The following is a 20,583-nucleotide window of genomic DNA, read 5'->3' on the forward strand; positions in this document are numbered from 1 at the left end:
AGTTTTACAGTATATTACATATATGGTTACTGTAAATCATGGAGAATTCTTGAATACTTCATTTCACGAATGATGAGCTATTAGATATCTTGATTCTGCGAGACTCTGATATCACTGACGTACTAAAACAGGTATTTGTATTCGAGATTGTCTCTTCTCGCATATTAACGCGAAAAAAAAATCCTACACATAAATAAGTGATTTACAGTATATTACATCGGTGAACTGATAGAGATAAAAACCTTGACGATTATCTCTCACTGAACTTACCTCGACCTACATACCTGTAACAAGTGATTACCCCAAATTGATAGGCAGAAAGGTAAAGGCAAAGAATGCAAAGTCTTAAATACTAAAATTGTTTATGATTGTCTCCCCTAGGTCGAGGCTAAGATGGCCGAATTGAAGCAACAATATGACGAGAAACTCGCTCAGAAGGAGGAGTTAAAGAGAAAAGCTGAGTACACAGAGATGATGTTGGACCGTGCAGCCAAGCTTGTATCTGGACTGGCAGGCGAGAGGATCCGATGGGAAGAGACAGTTAAGGTGAGTTGATGTTAATGCTCTGTGGTATATTGGCACCACCATCTGTAAACTCTATAGATGGGTGTATGGCTGCCATCTTGTAAATCACTGTTATCCTAGACTTTATCAAGACAAGGCTGCACTACTGAGTGGTACACAGATGGTCCAGACTGAAACTCATATCAGACCGACAATCCTCTTGGCTGACACCTTGAAAATGTTGGCTTTGTCAAGTCATTCATTATCATTTTTATACATATTTGTAAACTTATCTGTTCCACCTATAGTAACAGTAATACGCCATGTAATTTAACCACCATAATGACATTAACTGAATTTTGCAACAAATAAGCTCCTTTCTTCATTTTCTACACAAGCATTAATTCAGAAACAATAAACTATAAATTTTATACTTAACTTTTACACTAGGGAAGGGGACTTATCTTAGGATAAAGATGGTGCTGTATTTAGTTGAGTCAGGATGGTTTTGTGGGAAAATAAAATACCAGATTTATCCCACATTAATTATTGTCTGGTAATAAGCCCATCCGGACCTATCACAGTTTCAGACGGCATGCAGACAAAGGGTCTATCATTGTAAGTCCACCTTGATACTGTGAGTCACATATTGTGTTATAGACTCCCTAGATAACTGTGATAATCATGTTTATGATGGGAGTTTGAGTATAAGGTGGCTGTTTTTGTAGGACCTGGAGGAGAGGATGGGCTACCTAGTAGGTGATTGTTTAATGGCTGCCGCGTTCATGTCCTACATGGGGCCGTTCCTGTCCAACTACAGAGATGAGATGGTGCAAAAGATTTGGCTCACTGAGGCAAGTAACACAAGACACATTGAATTATAACACGACTAAGCAAAGACTTTATCAGATGTCCATGTGAAATCTAATATCTTAGTGTTGCTCTAATTTCTTAGAGTTTCTTATTTTTTTCAAAAAATATTTCACAGGACATGATTTCTTAGATAAATTTGTACTCTCAAAAAATCCACTGAGGTCAAAGATTCATATCATTTTTTTAAGAAATATTAACGATACAAACAAAAAATTTTTTAAAACTATGAATGATAAAATACAAACTAAGAAAATATGATGATTTGGCAGTATATCTTTACAGATTATCAAAATGATGACTTTTGTAAATTTTATCAAAAAATAACAATTTACAAAAAACATACAAGACGGGAAAATTTCATATAACAAATTGTGTATATCAGTTGACTTATATTTACAGATAAGGAAGTTAGCGATACCTTGTGCACCTGACTTCAGCTTCTGCAATTTCATGGCTAAGCCCACAGACGTCAGAGACTGGAACATTAAGGGACTTCCCAACGATAGCTTCTCATCTGAGAATGGTGTCATCGTCACATCAGCCAGCCGTTGGCCGCTCATGGTCGACCCTCAGGGACAAGCCATTAAATGGATCAAGAACATGGAAGCTGAACATGTAGGTTATTTCTGTAGCTACCGAATTATTTATCTCCCCTTTCGGTGAGGGACATTTGGATAAGACCATTTTTCCTCAGAAATTCTGAGCACTGTCTTATATTTCCAAGAAAGAAATGATGAGGTCCAATAGGGTCAGGGTTAATTTTCAAAGATTTCTCATCGACAGAAAAGTTCATCAGTTACAAAACTTTTCATGGAGGGAAGTATCCTTTGGTCAAAATCAAAATTTTGAGTCTTGAAGTTCATTTCCTTTTAGGTTCAACTTTTCTCTCACTGGGAATGATTATACAAAAGTTTCAATATAAATTTTGGTTAAGGTGCATTGTATGCCATATAATGATTTCAACTCCATCATGCAGTTGTTTCGTCCAAGTGTGGAAATCTACCATTCTGTATAGTTCTGTATGTATGTATTCTCTGTATATACAGGGTCTGAAGGTGTGTCATTCTGTATAGTTCTGTATGTATGTATTCTCTGTATATACAGGGTCTGAAGGTGTGTCATTCTGTATAGTTCTGTATGTTTGTATTCTCTGTATATACAGGGCCTGAAGGTGATAGATTTACAACAGTCTGATTACATGCGAACCTTGGAGTCGTCCATACAGTTTGGTCTGCCAGTGTTACTACAGAATGTACAGGAGTCCCTTGATCCCTCTCTTGATCCTATCCTCAACAAATCTCTCATGAGAGTCGGTAAGTAGGACACTTTTGTTGTATAATGAATAATGTAAACATGAGTTTCAAAAAGATGTTTCTGGAAATATATCTGTGGTCATTTACAAGATAATAAATCTTTATGGACAGAAACAACATCTTGGTGTTTTATTGAATTTTCAAATTTGAAACAAGTAATGCAAGATCTAAATGGAAATTAAGATCACATGTTCCTAAGGGGCTAAGGTCTTTCTGTTTGGGGGGGGGGGGGGGTGGGCATGATAGATCAGTCTGGCAGAGTGTTAACAAATGTAACCTCAAGTGAAGATCCAAGGTTCCTGGTTTGATGTTTGTTACCCAGGATGGTTTGTGGTTCTCAGGAAACTGAGAAACAGATTAGTTTGCGCTAATTTGGTTTTGTCCTTGTGAGAGTCATTTTGTTCTAATTGCCATGGATGACCTAAGACAGGCTTCCCTCATGTTGTTCAGTCAGATAGCAACCACCTGCTTCAACTAGACCCGGTCTCAAAATGACCCTGGCTGTTCATGGTGCAATTAGCCCAGGAAAAAAAGTGTTTTATCGCCAACACATCTGTACAATGCCTTAATGCAAAAATAAGCCCAGAATGCTAACACAATGACCTTAGGGATGGGCTTATTACAGGGCACTGACATAGTCATTTCATGTGAACTTGTGTATTGAAAACAATGTAAATTCTTACAAAATATTTCCTTGTCCTAGGTGGAGCCTACCTCATCAAGCTGGGAGACAAGGAGATTGAATATAACCCAGACTTCCGTTTCTATATCACTACCAAGCTCAGCAATCCTCACTACACTCCAGAAATCTCTACCAAGACCACAATCACCAACTTTGCAGTGAAGGAACAAGGTGAGTACACACCAAACCATCTGGTACTACCTGACAAATCAAATATGACCCTGTAATAGGGATCACTGTCTGACTATAAGTTTTCTTCTGTGGACATTGTCCCTGGGCCATAAGGTGAGCTGGATTGAGATCCCCATTCTTTTAACAATTGTATCATACAATTGCTGTTAAGTATTAACACTATCATGCTATGATTTGGTATAGGAAACAACCCCTGCTTCTAATACCTTTGTTCCTTAGTCATCAAATACCTGACTAATCAATTCCATGATTGTTATCTGAACCTTTTAATCAAACATAGTATTGCTGGGTATGTCAAGATGGATACATTCATGCCAGGCGATTGACCCACAAGGGCTAATACCCACTTAGGAATGTAGCTCCCTAGGGGGCTAAGGGGCAATGTACCACCAAACATGGGAAATTTAGATATTGAATATTGTGAAAAAAAAATATTGTCTTGACCAGTTGGGTGCCATATTACATGTACAACCAAATATGCTACACAGCACCATACAGAGCAAGGGGTAGGTATACATATGTATCTTTTTAAAGAAGGATTTTGCAACCTTAGACAGAGTTACTTTAAATGGGAAGAGTATTCTATGAACTGGATGAGTTAAACGCCCATATGAGTGATACAGGCCCTCTTGACCTCTTGTTTACTAAATCGTTATATATTTATTATAGATCTGAGATTATTGAAAAGTTTCTTCAGGGTAAAGATTTTCTGACGAATCATTCTTTGTGACTAGGTCTTGAGGCCCAGCTGTTGGGTATTGTTGTACGAAAAGAAAGGCCAGACCTTGAGGAACAGAAGGACAGTCTGGTGAGAAGCATTGCTGCAGGAAAGAAGAAAATAGTGGAGCTAGAGGATGAAATTCTCAGGTAACAAAAGATCAATTTTTTTTTGTTTGTCAAAAGATCCATGAAATCCTTACAGATTGTTTCCCAGTGAAAAGTATCCAGAAATCCAATTTTATGAATACATTTGATTTGTGAATTGTCTTCTTGCAGACTTCTAAACGAGACGAAAGGTTCACTTTTGGATGACGAACAGTTAGTAAACACTCTACAAACCTCAAAGGTCACATCGCAGGAGGTCTCTGAACAGCTACAGATCTCTGAACAGACTGAAGTGAAGATTGATGCCGCTCGTGAGGTACATATTATTTGTTGATGATGCGTGTGTCAAATATTCATATCCAGCTAAATTTTTTTTCAGAATTTAGTTGAATGCAATATGTTAAGAAAAACAACCATTTTCTACTATTTCTTTCAGGGATACCGTCCGTCTGCTGAGAGGGCTTCCATCTTGTTTTTCGTGCTCAATGACATGGGACGAATTGACCCTATGTACCAGTTCTCATTGGATGCTTACATAGAGCTCTTCATCATCTCAATAGACAAGAGTCCACGCAGCAGTAAACTGGAGGAGAGAATTACCAATCTCAATGAATACCACACCTATGCTGTGTACAGGTAAGTCAACGAATACCACACCTGTATGCTGTATACAGGTAAGTCAACAAATACCACACCTGTATGCTGTGTACAGGTAAGTCAACAAATACCACACCTGTATGCTGTATACAGGTAAGTTAACAAATACCACACCTGTATGCTGTGTACAGGTAAGTCAACAAATACCACACCTGTATGCTGTATACAGGTAAGTCAACAAATACCACACCTGTACGCTGTGTACAGGTAAGTCAACAAATACCACACCTGTATGCTGTGTACAGGTAAGTCAACAAATACCACACCTGTATGCTGTATACAGGTAAGTCAACAAATACCACACCTGTATGCTGTGTACAGGTAAGTCAACAAATACCACACCTGTATGCTGTATACAGGTAAGTCAACAAATACCACACCTGTACGCTGTGTACAGGTAAGTCAACAAATACCACACCTGTATGCTGTGTACAGGTAAGTCAACAAATACCACACCTGTATGCTGTGTACAGGTAAGTCAACAAATACCACACCTGTATGCTGTGTACAGGTAAGTCAACAAATACCACACCTGTATGCTGTGTACAGGTAAGTCAACAAATACCACACCTGTATGCTGTGTACAGGTATGTCAACAAACACCACACCTGTATGCTGTATACAGGTAAGTCAACAAATACCACACCTGTATGCTATGTACAGGTAAGTCAACAACACCTGTATGCTGTATACAGGTAAGTCAATATATACCACACCTGTATGCTATGTACAGGTAAGTCAACAACACCTGTATGCTGTATACAGGTAAGTCAACAAATACCACACCTGTATGCTATGTACAGGTAAGTCAACAACACCTGTATGCTGTATACAGGTAAGTCAATATATACCACACCTGTATGCTATGTACAGGTAAGTCAACAACACCTGTATGCTGTATACAGGTAAGTCAATATATACCACACCTGTATGCTATGTACAGGTAAGTCAACAACACCTGTATGCTGTATACAGGTAAGTCAATATATACCACACCTGTATGCTATGTACAGGTAAGTCAACAACACCTGTATGCTGTATACAGGTAAGTCAATATATACCACACCTGTATGCTATGTACAGGTAAGTCAACAACACCTGTATGCTGTATACAGGTAAGTCAATATATACCACACCTGTATGCTATGTACAGGTAAGTCAACAACACCTGTATGCTGTATACAGGTAAATGTAAAGATATCTATATTTTTTCTCAGTATCCATTTTTTTTTCTTTTTGATTTAAATAGATCCTTGGAAAACCAAGATTTAGTGTCCCATCAACAACCTGTATCATGCCCTTATACTAAAGAGCACCACTTACTTGTATAATGGTGATAACATGGTAAACATTGTTACCAAAACATCCTGACAGACGTTTCAGATTGAATGTGTGATATCAAACTGTATATTCAGATGAATTTAAAAATTGTTGACGTTGTTTTCAAGGTACACTTGTCGAGGATTGTTTGAGAGACACAAGTTGTTGTTTTCCTTCCAAATGTGTGCCAAGATCCTTGAATCGGCTAACAAGATCAACATGGACGAATATAACTTTTTCCTGAGAGGCGGCGTGGTATGTTTTCTGTACAAACAATCTTCAAGACTTTATTATCCAAATCATCGTGGTCCTGATAGAAAAGATCATGGTTACTTTACTTAAAAAGGGAAAGACTGCACACACTTTTACCCTGAAACATTGCCACCCATAAATAACATTGGTCATCACTTTCTGAGACAATGTCACACAATCTGATGATGTCATCAATTTTTGCTGTCACACATTTCATATTTCATTCATTATTACACAAGGAATCAAACTTACTTTTACCATTATGCATAAATTTCCATAAACTTGAAACAAAATTAGTGATTGTTTAAGTCTCATATGAGACACATGATTAAATCCCTTCTTTGCAAAAAACAAATGAAAAATATACTTTTCATGTCAATTTTTTATAACCATCTGTGTGATGTCATTCTGTTGTGATTTTATGACATCCCAGTTGCTCGTATTACATCAGTTCTTATGACCTGGCCATTCACATAATAACACAGAAATCATGTGATGAAACTTGATAAACTATATAGTTAGATGTTGTATTCTGTATTTCTAAATTTCTGGTCATTTCTGTTAGCATAATATCATTTTTTTTGAAATTTGTGTAGTTTGTGATAAACATAATTGGATGATGTTGAATAGCTGTACTTATATCATGTTTTGTTTTTGTGTAAAGGTGCTTGACCGAGAGAACCAGATGGACAACCCTTGTTCAGGCTGGCTGTCTGACATTGCTTGGGACAACATAACAGAACTTGACAAGCAGACAAACTTCCATGGCGTCATCACCTCGTTTGAACAATACCCACGTGACTGGAATATCTGGTACACCTCTGCTGAACCTGAGACAGCCACACTTCCAGGTCAGTTTCTTTGTTTGCAGGACTAATTGCCACTTGAGCAGCTAGGGTCATTTTGAAACAAAGGTTCCATATAGAAACTGGTGGCTATTACACAGTACATCTTGAGGGATGCTTGCCCTGTAATGCCAACAGCTGACAACACAGCGTGTGATTTCAGTTTCCAGTAAATCAAGAATCACCCCAGACACCTGTGGTTGAACAGACTGATGCTCTACCAATCATGTTAGGAAATTTGTATAGATGTTCAAAACCCAAAGTAGCAGAACATTTACAAGCTATTTTCCTACTTAAATACAAGGAGTTAAGTCCCTTGAAAACTTTTATACAAAGTTATAAAGCATGAGCTGGGGTATGACATTAGAATTTAGATTACAGTTCTGTTTTACAAAAAAATGTTTTACAAAAAATGTTTGAAAATTTGTTCATAAAATGCTGCCATTCTGATTCAGGTGAATGGGACAACGCCTGTAACGAACTGCAGAGAATGCTGATTGTACGCTCTCTCCGATCGGACCGTGTCTCATTCTGTGCCACATCCTTCATCATCAACAACCTGGGATCAAAGTTCACAGAGCCTCCTGTACTCGATATGCAACAGGTTGTAGAGGACTCGACAACAAGGACCCCCCTCATCTTCGTTCTCTCTGCGGGTGTGGTATGTATATCCTTAAAATAGTATTTCTGTTTAGAAAGTACCTGTGATCAGTATGTAAAGTGTGCTAAATGAAGCTACATCCTGATTGTGATCCTTTCTAAGAGGGATTTTTATCTCCTATGTAGTCATAGATATAAATAAATCTTCCAAAATGTTCATAACTTCCAAAATTAGACATCATTAAGTGAAAACCTGTCTTTAGCAACCACTTGTACTTTTTACTATATACAGACCACCTATACAACCTAACCTTCCATATTAGTCCCAATATTGGTCTATAACGACAGATATATAATTTCACTAGTCAGGCTATAGTGACTAGTCAGGCTATAGTGACTAGTCAGGCTATAGTGACTAGTCAGGCTAGTCAGGCTATAGTGACTAGTCAGGCAGTGACTAGTCAGGCTATAGTGACTAGTCAGGCAGTGACTAGTCAGGCTATAGTGACTAGTCAGGCAGTGACTAGTCAGGCTATAGTGACTAGTCAGGCAGTGACTAGTCAGGCTATAGTGACTAGTCAGGCTATAGTGACTAGTCAGGCTAGTCAGGCTATAGTGACTAGTCAGGCTATAGTGACTAGTCAGGCTATAGTGACTAGTCAGGCTAGTCAGGCTATAGTGACTAGTCAGGCTATAGTGACTAGTGACTAGTCAGGCTAGTCAGGCTATAGTGACTAGTCAGGCTATAGTGACTAGTCTGGCTAGTCAGGCTATAGTGACTAGTCAGGCTATAGTGACTAGTCAGACAGTGACTAGTCAGGCTATAGTGACTAGTCAGGCTATAGTGACTAGTCAGACAGTGACTAGTCAGGCTATAGTGACTAGTCAGGCTATAGTGACTAGTCAGGCTAGTCAGGCTATAGTGACTAGTCAGGCTATAGTGACTAGTGACTAGTCAGGCTAGTCAGGCTATAGTGACTAGTCAGGCTATAGTGACTAGTCAGGCTATAGTGACTAGTCAGGCAGTGACTAGTCAGGCTATAGTGACTAGTCAGTCAGACAAATCAGAATATCATTTGTCAAAAATTCATGAGTTGACCTCAATAGTACATGTGTAAGTCAGAAAGAACTCGTGCAAATTAAAAGGAAATCTATAAAAGCAAGAGGCTTGAAGTTTTGATCACATGTGAACGTCCTGTTTACAAGTTTTGATCACATGTGAACGTCCTGTTTACAAGTTTTGATCACATGTGCACGTCCTGTTTACAAGTTTTGATCACATGTGAACGTCCTGTTTACAAGTTTTGATCACATGTGAACATCCTGTTTACAAGTTTTGATCACATGTGAACGTCCTGTTTACAAGTTTTGATCACATGTGAACGTCCTGTTTACAAGTTTTGATCACATGTGCACGTCCTGTTTACAAGTTTTGATCACATGTGAACGTCCTGTTTACAAGTTTTGATCACATGTGCACGTCCTGTTTACAAGTTTTGATCACATGTGAACGTCCTGTTTACAAGTTTTGATCACATGTGAACGTCCTGTTCACAAGTTTTGATCACATGTGAACGTCCTGTTCACAAGTTTTGATCACATGTGAACGTCCTGTTCACAAGTTTTGATCACATGTGAACGTCCTGTTTACATGTTTTGATCACATGTGAACGTCCTGTTTACAAGTTTTGATCACATGTGAACGTCCTGTTTACAAGTTTTGATCACATGTGAACGTCCTGTTTACAAGTTTTGATCACATGTGAACGTCCTGTTTACAAGTTTTGATCACATGTGAACGTCCTGTTTAAATGATATACACCACTTTATAGTAACTATAATTTGAACAAAATGTGTAATAAGACTTAAAGATCAAGTTTCCAAAGAATTTTTTTCATCTATTGCAGAATTCTGTTTTTCACAATCACTGTTCCATATATTTCATAATCCTGTTATTGTGTTTTAGGATCCAACAAGCTCTTTGCTACAGCTGGCTGAATCCAGTGGAATGGCCCAGCGGTTCCATGCACTCTCCTTAGGTCAAGGACAGGCTCCAATAGCCACCAGAATGATCAAGGAAGGCGTGAGAGAGGTGAGAGTGGATGATATGGCTAGGAAAGTGTATCAATGAGGTCTGGTTATCATAGATGGAAATGTGCTCCTGACATCGTGGAGTTTGTTTACTGTAAAATTAATCATTTTCATCGAGTATTTATCTTCATTGATTTTGTGGAACCTCTTCATTCATATGTCCATGAACAGAAATAGATTTATTTATTCATTAATCAATGAAATGAAGTGTCCATGAAATACTGATTAAAAAAAAAAAAAAAGAAAGAAATCCACAGTAATTGAGTCCCAGGAAAACATCTGACTTATGACAGAATCATGATAAATGATGAGGGAATATATTACAGGCAATTTCCGGCTGAATGACTTTACAGGGAAATATTTGCCTTTGGTATTTTTTGTCCTTTAAGAAAAGTGTTCACTTTGTCGAATCTAAAACACATGAACCATGTACACCTACAGAGTATTCCAACTTTAACAGCTTTTCATTCTGTTGCAAGTAAAACTGGTATATCTGAGGTGGGAGATTTCAGGTTTCTTTTATGAAAAAAAAATTATCTAATCTAGTCCATGGTAGATTATACAACAATGATTCACCTTTAAAAAGCTGGTACATTTCTCTCAGTTATTAAATGTTTCAAAATTGTTTTCTTTTGATTTCAGGGTAACTGGGTGTTCCTGGCCAATTGTCACTTATCCCTGAGCTGGATGCCCCAGCTGGATAAGTTAGTGGAACAGTTACAAATAGAGCAGCCTCATCCTGAGTTCCGTCTGTGGCTGAGTAGTAGTCCCCATCCTGAATTCCCCATATCCATCTTACAAACCGGCATCAAAATGACCACAGAACCACCCAAGGTAGACAACTCAATCATGATACAGATGTAACTGAAGTCTGTTATCGGGAAATTTTAATCTGATGAGACGGGACCTAGAGAGTGTTAATGTTCCCCCTATCTTACCCTCTTTGTTGTAGGGGGCATACAGAACTACCGTCATCGGTCTATCCCATTTCGTCCCGTCGGATTCAGATTATATGTCATATCTCGTGAACCTCTCAACAGATTTGATTCATATTTATCCCTGTAGTATCACAACATTAAGTTCTACACCTTATCATATTATGGCAGCCCCAGTCTAAGGGTCAAAGGTCACAGATATGTTTGACATCAATCAATACTACTTACATTCTCGGGAGTGTCGGACAATCATGTTAATTAAAAACATAGTTTCTAATTCACAGTTTTATTTAAGTTACAAACAAAACAAAGATATTTTTATTGTAATTATTACATAATGCAGAATTTTTTATGGTTATTGAATAAACCTGAAGCTTTCATGTATTTTTCTATTATTTTAGGGTCTGAAGGCAAACATGAAACGTTTGTTGAACCTGGTGACAGAGCAGCAATTTGCACGCTGTACTAAACAGGACAAATACAGAAAACTGCTATTTGCTCTGTGCTACTTCCATTCCATACTTCTGGAGCGTAGGAAGTTCCTTATGCTGGGCTGGAACATTGCCTACGAATTCAATGATGCAGATTTTGAGGTTTGTGATACTGTAAAACTACACTAAAATGACCAGATTATGAATCTTAAGAGTTTGTCAAAACTTCAGGTGCCATCGATCTGTCACGCCATTAACTCTGTGTGTATTTGTATATTTTTCCAGGAATTCACTATGACAGCTATAACATTAAAAATACCCAGAAAAAGGTTACACCAAGATATCTTGATATCGTGTATACTGTAAAAACATTTTTCAGGTTTAATTATTTTTCTTACTTTTGTGTGGAATAAAACCACAAAATAGATGGAATCTATAAAATTGGAAATGAAAGAGAACCCATTCTTTGTTTCATGTTTTCAGTGAAAAATAATTCCAACTGGTTTTGACCTTTGTAAATACCTTGAAAAATATAAACCATAAAATTTTCAAGTTGTCTGTAACGTGTCCGTTCCTAGTGTTCTTTAGATATTGTGGTTTTTGTATTCTGTACTGTTTTAAATCACTTTTATCTTTATGATATCCACAACGTGCAGACATATATACTTTACACTTGACAGGTGTCAGAGAATCTACTCAGTATATACTTGGATGGCTACGATGAAACACCTTGGGATGCCCTCAAATATCTCATTGCTAACATCAACTACGGGGGTCATGTGACTGATGATTGTGATCGACGTCTGCTCATGACTTACGTCAATGATTATTTCCATGATGGAGTCCTTACTACTCCATTCTACAAGTGAGTATCATCAGAGGATCTCACGACCACAAAAACAAATATATTCAAAATTATTTCTCCTTGTGTTAGGGTGCTTGTAGCAATGTTCCCAGCCATTGTTATTATGATAATAATACACACATTGTTATACTTCAAGACATGCAGAAAAGAAGCATTTGTCCAATTCACATTTTTGAAAAGATTTGACTGTAAAACATCTGACTATAATTTATCAAACATATCACTATGATTGACCTAGATTTAATAGTGATAGACCTAGATTTACATGTCATATGGCACTCTATAAGTCCAGCCTTTAATCACCAGAACTGATGATGGGATATTTAGCAATTGAAACCAAATCATCATTTAATACACTTACCCTTCTGGAACACCTGGTCTTAATTTTGCTTGTTCTTTAGAACGATATAATCAAATATCAAATATTTTTTGTTTAAATTAGGATGTCCATTTTGCCTACATACTATGTACCAAAGGATGGACCGCTGTCATCTTATAAGGAGTATGTTAGTATGTTACCAAATGTCGACCATCCAGAAGCCTTCGGCCAACACCCGAACGCTGACATCGCCTCTCAAATCACAGAAACCCGTCTCATGTTTGACACCCTGTTGTCCCTGCAACCGACAATATCTGCGGGTGGAGGAGAGAGTCGAGAGGACAAGGTTACTATCTTTATGGTTTTCTAGATATACAAATGTAGTGCAAAATTTAATACACAGCTGACATTTTAATAGCAAATCAAAATATTGGCAAATGTCTGTTTTTGCCAGTATACCTGGATATCCAGTAGACATGTAGGAAAAATTTTCCCTTGTATATAGTCTAAAATATTAGCTCTCAAAATTCAACAGCTACATGGTATACCATTGTCAAACATTTCTGATATTGACAGGTGCTGGACCTAGCAGCCAACATCTACAAACAGATCCCAGAGAATATCGACTACGAAAACACCGCCAAGATTCTGTCAATTGACCCTTCACCTCTCAATGTTGTACTCCTGCAGGAGGTAGGTTCTTTCTTAGGAAAACAGAATTCAATTGTTGTATTCAGTTTTAATGTTGATGGCAGGACCGTTTCAATTTTATCATGAAAGTTTAAAGTTTTATCCATGATAGGAACTTCTGTACCAGTAGAAATTTGAAAATATGTTTCCTCATCACTTGACTAACAAGAGAGGACATTGTGAATTTCATCTGAGGCATGTGCAGGTATTTTGAAATTATCAAAACTATGTATAACTACAAGTGCATACTATTGTTATCCAAATTTACTTTGAACGGGCTTAATACTAGACTACTCTCAAATGGTTGATTGAATTTACTCATTTCACTGACGGAACATAAATCTATATAAAACAGATCATAATTAGCTCACCTGGCCCTAAAGAGTTCTTGGCCCTAAATCTACAGCGCCTAGTGAAGGGGAGAGGCCCCTTAATTGGTCCTCAACTGGACAGCCAAGGGATCAGGACCGTAAAATAATTCAGACTTCAGGAATGAAAACATGACGCCCATGTAACTCTTTCTATTTTCAACAGATACAACGTTACAATATTTTGCTGAATGAGATCCGGCACTCCTTGACTGACCTTGAGAGAGGTATTCAAGGTCTGGTTGTCATGACACTTGAGCTGGAAAACATTTTCACATGTATCTTTGATGGCAGAGTTCCTCCAAGTTGGCTCAAGGTAGGAAATTGCATTTTTTTTGCATCAGCTGTAACATACCTGTATAAATTTAAACCTGAAGAAAAATTTATGTATTGTGAAAAAAAAATTGCAGTTTTGAACACACTGAACAGCAATAGGCCAAAAATGAAAATGAGAAATACCTTGATATCATTCACATTGTGTTCTACAGTTTATGGAACTCGGTGTATCACACTAAACAAAACCAGGAATTTTCAGAGTCTTGGTGTAATAGCTGTTATTTAAGTCATACATAAGAAAACTGACATGAATTCAATTTTTTTGTATATCTTCAGTTGCTTTTAAATCATCAAAAATTGAATAAGTTTGATTGTATTCTAAAATATATTGTACATTTGTAATAGGCTTACTCGTCACTAAAGCCCCTGGCAGCATGGACTCGTGACTTGGTCCAGCGTGTTGACCAGTTCCAACACTGGGCTCTTACAGCTCACCCGCCAACCATTTTCTGGATGTCTGCCTTTACTTTCCCTACTGGATTCTTGACCGCTGTCCTCCAGACTTCCGCGAGACAGAACAGCGTATGTACACAAAACATCTGCTTACATTTGATAGTAAAATTCTATATTTCTGTATAGCTTGATTTCGAACATGAATAGGTCATGATACTTAATGAATAAATGTTGTTATGACTCAGAACATTGATAAAAGTCTGTATTAAAATTGAAAAAGTTATTAGTGAAGAAAGGATTTTTGCTTCGTTGGTGGCAATTTCATAATAAAATAAGTTTTGCGATATATTCCTTCTTATATTGATTTTCGTTATTGACCTCTTGGAATACAAAAGTATTCTTCGTACATTTTGTTTCTTTTTTATGGTACTGAACTGATATCATAGTCTACTGAAATACAGAACAGAATCTGGAATTGTTTGATTGAAATTCTTGTTAGGGTCAGTGTGTAGAATGAATGCCTGCGTATAGTCTATATCAAAATGTGGGGGGAAATGATTTGAAGTTGATTAGAGAAAGTCCTGTAATTGTATTATCATATTATTATTTAACGCCTGTTTGATCATTGTGTGGTGTTACAGGTATCAGTGGACACGCTACAGTGGGAGTTCAGTGTTCTCACAGTGGATGATTCCAATATAACAGGGCCACCTAAGGTAATGATGACAAGGCAATCTACTTTTTATACAGAAATGATTATATACTTCATTACTGGTACACCCCTGCCACGTTATAGGAGGGGGGAGGGGTAGAGGGGTCGGGGAAGGGTAGAAGGGGTTGGGGAGGGGAAGAGGGGGTAGAGGGGTTGGGGAGGGGTAGAAGGGGTTGGGGAGGGGTAGAGGGGGTGGGAGGGGTAGAGGGGTTGGGGAGGGGTAGAAGGGGTTGGGGAGGGGTAGAGAGGGTAGAGGGGTTGGGGAGGGGTAGAAGGGGTTGGGGAGGGGTAGAGGGGGTGGGAGGGGTAGAGGGGTTGGGGAGGGGTAGAGGGGTTGGAAAGAGAAGAAGGGGTTGGGGAGGAGTAGAGGGTTTGGGGAGGGGTAGAGGGGTTAGGGAAGGGTTAGGGGGGTTTGGGAGGGGTAGAAGGGGTTGAGGAGGGGGAGGGGTAGAGGGGCGGGGAAGGGTAGAAGGGGTAGGGAAGGGGTAGGGGAAATGTAGGAGGGTAAAGGGGGAAGGGTAGAGGAGGTGGGAAAGGATGGAGGGGTGGGGAAGGGTGGAGGGGTTGGGAAGGGCAGAGGGGTGGGAAAGGTTAGAGGGGGTGGGGAAGGGTAGAGGGGTGGAGAAGGGTAGAGGGAGTGGGAAAGGGCAGAGGTGGTGGTGAATAGCTAAAGTGTCACCATGTACATGTATGTATGTCCTGTCCCAACCCCAGTAGAATGGAGAAAATGATTTCAGTCCAGAAATAGTGGTCAGCTTTTCTACTTTGATTTTGATTTTCCAAACGACACATACAGTTAACACTGTTTGGTTTTGTTGTAGGATGGTGTATACATAAAGGGCCTATACCTCCAGGGAGCAGGCTGGGATAAGAAGAATATGTGTCTCGTAGAAGCCAACCCCATGCAGCTCGTGTGTCCCATGCCTTCCATACACTTCAAACCCGTGGAGAGCAAGAAAAAGGCAGCTAAAGGTTAGTGAAGTTGTCGGCTTTAAGTTTAAGGAAACTCTTCGCACACACTCTTTCCATCCATTGGAGAAAATATGATTGAAATGATTTTAAAATATTTTCTCTGTCTATTTGTCCTGATCTGTATACATCATCAGAATTTAGAATTAGTTGTAATATTTTAGAAGTTCGAATAAAGTAGGATTTTTGAGGAGAATTTTCACTGGTATGTAATTGACACCTGATGTTTGTATCAACAGGTCTTTACTCCTGCCCATGCTACTACTATCCTAACCGTGTCGGTGTCACTGGGCGTGCGTCTTACATTGTCTCTGTCGACCTGAAGACTGGAGAAAAGGCTGCAGATCACTGGATAAAGAGAGGTACAGCTCTGTTGATGAGTTTGGACTATTAAAGACACTGACCAGTGGTTTTAACACTGACCATGGATAAATGTGACATCTAAATACTTTAGAATTGGATGTGTTCTATTCTGACCTGTGATGATTATTGGTAACAGTATTGTGACCTATAATGGTGATCAACGTAAAACGATCATCATGTCAGCTTGTGATATTTACAAATTTTGAAGTTCCTGCCAGACAAAAGTGCCTCTTTGGACTTTCATCTACAGGAATGAAACGATGTTGACGTGTGTTGATTTATTTTCACACTTATCTGAACTTTGTTTACAATCACAGATCTTACTGAAGGAAGTAACTGTGACCCTCATTTTTATCAATAGTGCTACATCAGCTTCATCACAAAGTTTGTGGAGATTTTTTTTTTTCAAACATGAATTTTGTTTTTTTGTTGACAATCAATATTAGATGTCAGGTGTTAGAATTAAGTATGAATTATGATTCAACATAAGATTGTGTGCCAAATGTCAGATATTATAATAACTTGTTTGTACATTTTGTACCATTTTTCTGAACAATTACACAAACGCTCAACACACCAAATACAAAGCAAATATTGCAAACTTCAATTTGCTTCTCTCATACATATATATTGAATGTAAAACATTTTAAATACAAAGCACAAGTCCTTTCATAATGAGTAGAAACATCCGCCTTTGTCTTGTAGCCTCTGATACCTTCCACAGCAATATATCTCTTTCTCCTTACTTCTGATACACGCCACAAAGATATCTCCCTCCGTTACTCCTAACTTCTGATACACGCCACAAAGATATATCCATCCGTTTCTCCTTACTTCTGATACAGGCCACAAAGATATATCCCTCCGTTTCTCCTAACTTCTGATACACGCCACAAAGATATATCCGTCCGTGTCTCCTAACTTCTGATACACGCCACAAAGATAGATCCGTCCGTTTCTCCTTACTTCTGATACACGCCACAAAGATATATCCCTCCGTTTCTCCTAACTTCTGATACACGCCACAAAGATATATCCGTCCGTTTCTCCTTACTTCTGATACAGGCCACAAAGATATATCCCTCCGTTTCTCCTAACTTCTGATACACGCCACAAAGATATATCCGTCCGTGTCTCCTAACTTCTGATACACACCACAAAGATAGATCTGTCCGTTTCTCCTAACTTCTGATACATTCCACAAAGATATATCTGTCCGTTTCTCCGTACTTCTGATACATTCCACAAAGATATATCAATCTGTGTCTCCTAACTTCTGATACGTTCCACAGCAATATATGTTTCTCCTTACTTCTGATACACGCCACAAAGATAGATCCGTCCGTTTCTCCTAACTTCTGATACATTCCACAAAGATATATCTGTCCGTTTCTCTGTACTTCTGATACACTCCACAAAGATAGATCTGTCCGTTTCTCCTAACTTCTCATACATTCCACAAAGATATATCCGTCCGTTTCTCCTAACTTCTGATACATTCCACAAAGATATATCCGTCCGTTTCTCCTAACTTCTGATACACTCCACAAAGATATATCCGTCCGTTTCTCCTAACCTCTGATACATTCCACAAAGATATATCCGTCCGTTTCCCCTAACTTTTGATACACTCCACAAAGATATATCCGTCCGTTTCTCCTAACTTTTGATACATTCCACAAAGATATATCCGTCCGTATCTCCTAACTTTTGATACATTCCACAAAGATATATCTGTCCGTTTCTCCGTACTTCTGATACACTCCACAAAGATAGATCTGTCCGTTTCTCCTAACTTCTCATACATTCCACAAAGATAGATCCGTCCGTTTCTCCGTACTTCTGATCCATTCCACAAAGATATATCCGTCCGTTTCTCCTAACCTCTGATACACTCCACAAAGATATATCCGTCCGTATCTCCTAACTTCTGATCCATTCCACAAAGATATATCCGTCCGTATCTCCTAACCTCTGATACACGCCACAAAGATATATCCGTCCGTTTCTCCGTACTTCTGATACACTCCACAAAGATATATCCGTCCGTTTCTCCTAACCTCTGATACACGCCACAAAGATATATCCGTCCGTTTCTCCGTACTTCTGATACACTCCACAAAGATATATCCGTCCGTATCTCCTAACTTCTGATACATTCCACAAAGATATATCCGTCCGTATCTCCTAACCTCTGATACACTCCACAAAGATATATCCGTCCGTTTCTCCTAACTTCTGATACACTCCACAAAGATATATCCGTCCGTTTCTCCGTACTTCTGATACACTCCACAAAGATATATCCGTCCGTATCTCCTAACTTCTGATACATTCCACAAAGATATATCCGTCCGTTTCTCCGTACTTCTGATACACTCCACAAAGATATATCTGTCCGTATCTCCTAACTTTTGATACACTCCACAAAGATATATCCGTCCGTTTCTCCTAACTTCTGATACATTCCACAAAGATATATCCGTCCGTTTCTCCGTACTTCTGATACACTCCACAAAGATATATCTGTCCGTATCTCCTAACTTTTGATACACTCCACAAAGATATATCCGTCCGTTTCTCTATACTTCTGATACACTCCACAAAGATATATCCGTCCGTTTCTCCGTACTTCTGATACACTCCACAAAGATATATCCGTCCGTTTCTCCTAACTTCTGATACATCCTACAGAGATATATTTGTCCATTCCTCGCAGCTGACATATTTTGTGGAGCTACGTCTGTCAGAGAAGTTTCTATACATGCAAAAGTATGTTTTGATGTTGTATTTATATTCCGAAATGAAAGTTTCATGAAGACTTGACAAGAAAAAAAATCTTTATTTTTAAACATCCATTAGAACAAATTCTATTGCAATTCTTTTTATTGTAATTTATCAATTTTACCGACTTTGTTTGTTATTTTTACAATAAATTATTTACATTAAATCTTGATGTTTGGAGTTTTCATGTCAGCATTGTGAAATATCTAGCAACTGATAGCCTTAGTCTGTCTGTCTGTCTGTCTGATATATATGTATTGCTGACTTATGTCAGCTGTTTCTCAGTTTTTCATTGTTGCAGGACTGTTTTCTAGTTGCCTGAAAGTCTCAACTGATCTGTTTGGATAGTTTTGGGTTTGATATTTTTTGCTATCTGTCCTTGAACAAATTTACTTTTTCAGCTTCTCAGAAACTCTGGATTGGAATGATAAGTAACGGTATTAAAGAATGGCAGACATCAAATTCTTCAAAGTTAAAAAATTCTTTATGTAATGAAATTTGTGCAAACCAAAATGAAATTTGCTAATTTCAACAACATCAAATATTCGAAAAACAAGCTAGCAACCATGGCAACAACCATGAATTAGTTAATGTCTGGCATACACACATCCTCAGCTTCCTACTCCAATAGTACACAATACTACGAATTCCGGATGTATTTCTTTATTCACTTCCATCGTCGAAAACATTTGTTAATAACAGGAAATTGATTTTTTTCAATTGTGTAAAATTCTGGTTGCTATGGTAACGTCATATTAGTAAAACGTGTTTTTTGTCAAAAGATATGGAAAGCTTGTATTCTCATGTTTCTAAATATATGGCGGCTGCTTACCAAAAAGCTGACTGGAAAAGAGTGGAAATTCATGTTGAAGCAAAATCACAGATTTTCCTTAGTGTCATTAAAAATTCCTGGGAGTTAGGAGTTCATGTTGGCAATCAATATTTTTATTTTTTATTTACATATATACATCTTAGTATAATCGAAATTATTCCACAGGTAAGTTGTTACCCGAGAATCGGTCGCTTTTCTAAAACAGACTATAGTCTTACCTAACATTAGTACCCATTGTTTTTCCCCTGTCACAACCACCTGTGTCCAATGCTAAAATAGAACATGTTGGCTGAGAGGGAAGACAGCGTGACCCTATCTCCTGTGATGTCAGTGTTCAATGACCGGTAGCAGCAGCTGTGGAGGAAGCAGACGACATCGAGAACAGTTTGTCACGCTATGTAAGGATACAAATGAACGTTTTGTAGTTTTGAG

General features: G+C 38.3%; 1 protein-coding gene across 1 annotated transcript in view; it reads left to right on the top strand.

The window, feature by feature from the left end:
• LOC132558230 (dynein axonemal heavy chain 2-like) overlaps positions 1 to 16,902 on the top strand; it is a 74,422-nt gene extending 57,520 nt beyond the window's left edge. The window contains exons 59-80 of the mRNA XM_060222772.1: positions 382 to 546; positions 1,233 to 1,358; positions 1,777 to 1,992; positions 2,540 to 2,690; positions 3,394 to 3,543; positions 4,299 to 4,431; positions 4,561 to 4,705; positions 4,826 to 5,025; positions 6,495 to 6,621; positions 7,283 to 7,469; positions 7,919 to 8,124; positions 10,030 to 10,155; positions 10,797 to 10,988; positions 11,491 to 11,682; positions 12,201 to 12,385; positions 12,828 to 13,050; positions 13,281 to 13,397; positions 13,929 to 14,078; positions 14,444 to 14,620; positions 15,133 to 15,207; positions 16,025 to 16,175; positions 16,412 to 16,902. Coding sequence (XP_060078755.1) covers positions 382 to 546; positions 1,233 to 1,358; positions 1,777 to 1,992; positions 2,540 to 2,690; positions 3,394 to 3,543; positions 4,299 to 4,431; positions 4,561 to 4,705; positions 4,826 to 5,025; positions 6,495 to 6,621; positions 7,283 to 7,469; positions 7,919 to 8,124; positions 10,030 to 10,155; positions 10,797 to 10,988; positions 11,491 to 11,682; positions 12,201 to 12,385; positions 12,828 to 13,050; positions 13,281 to 13,397; positions 13,929 to 14,078; positions 14,444 to 14,620; positions 15,133 to 15,207; positions 16,025 to 16,175; positions 16,412 to 16,566 — 3,549 coding nt within the window. The 3' untranslated portion in view covers positions 16,567 to 16,902. The remainder of the gene's footprint in view (positions 1 to 381; positions 547 to 1,232; positions 1,359 to 1,776; positions 1,993 to 2,539; positions 2,691 to 3,393; positions 3,544 to 4,298; positions 4,432 to 4,560; positions 4,706 to 4,825; positions 5,026 to 6,494; positions 6,622 to 7,282; positions 7,470 to 7,918; positions 8,125 to 10,029; positions 10,156 to 10,796; positions 10,989 to 11,490; positions 11,683 to 12,200; positions 12,386 to 12,827; positions 13,051 to 13,280; positions 13,398 to 13,928; positions 14,079 to 14,443; positions 14,621 to 15,132; positions 15,208 to 16,024; positions 16,176 to 16,411) is intronic.
• Positions 16,903 to 20,583: the final 3,681 nt, after the last annotated feature.

The sequence above is a fragment of the Ylistrum balloti genome, unplaced genomic scaffold, assembly GCF_031769215.1.
Source record: "Ylistrum balloti isolate Yb309-2 unplaced genomic scaffold, AGI_CSIRO_Ybal_v1 Utg370772, whole genome shotgun sequence".
In the NCBI taxonomy this organism is placed as follows: Eukaryota; Metazoa; Mollusca; class Bivalvia; order Pectinida; family Pectinidae; genus Ylistrum; species Ylistrum balloti.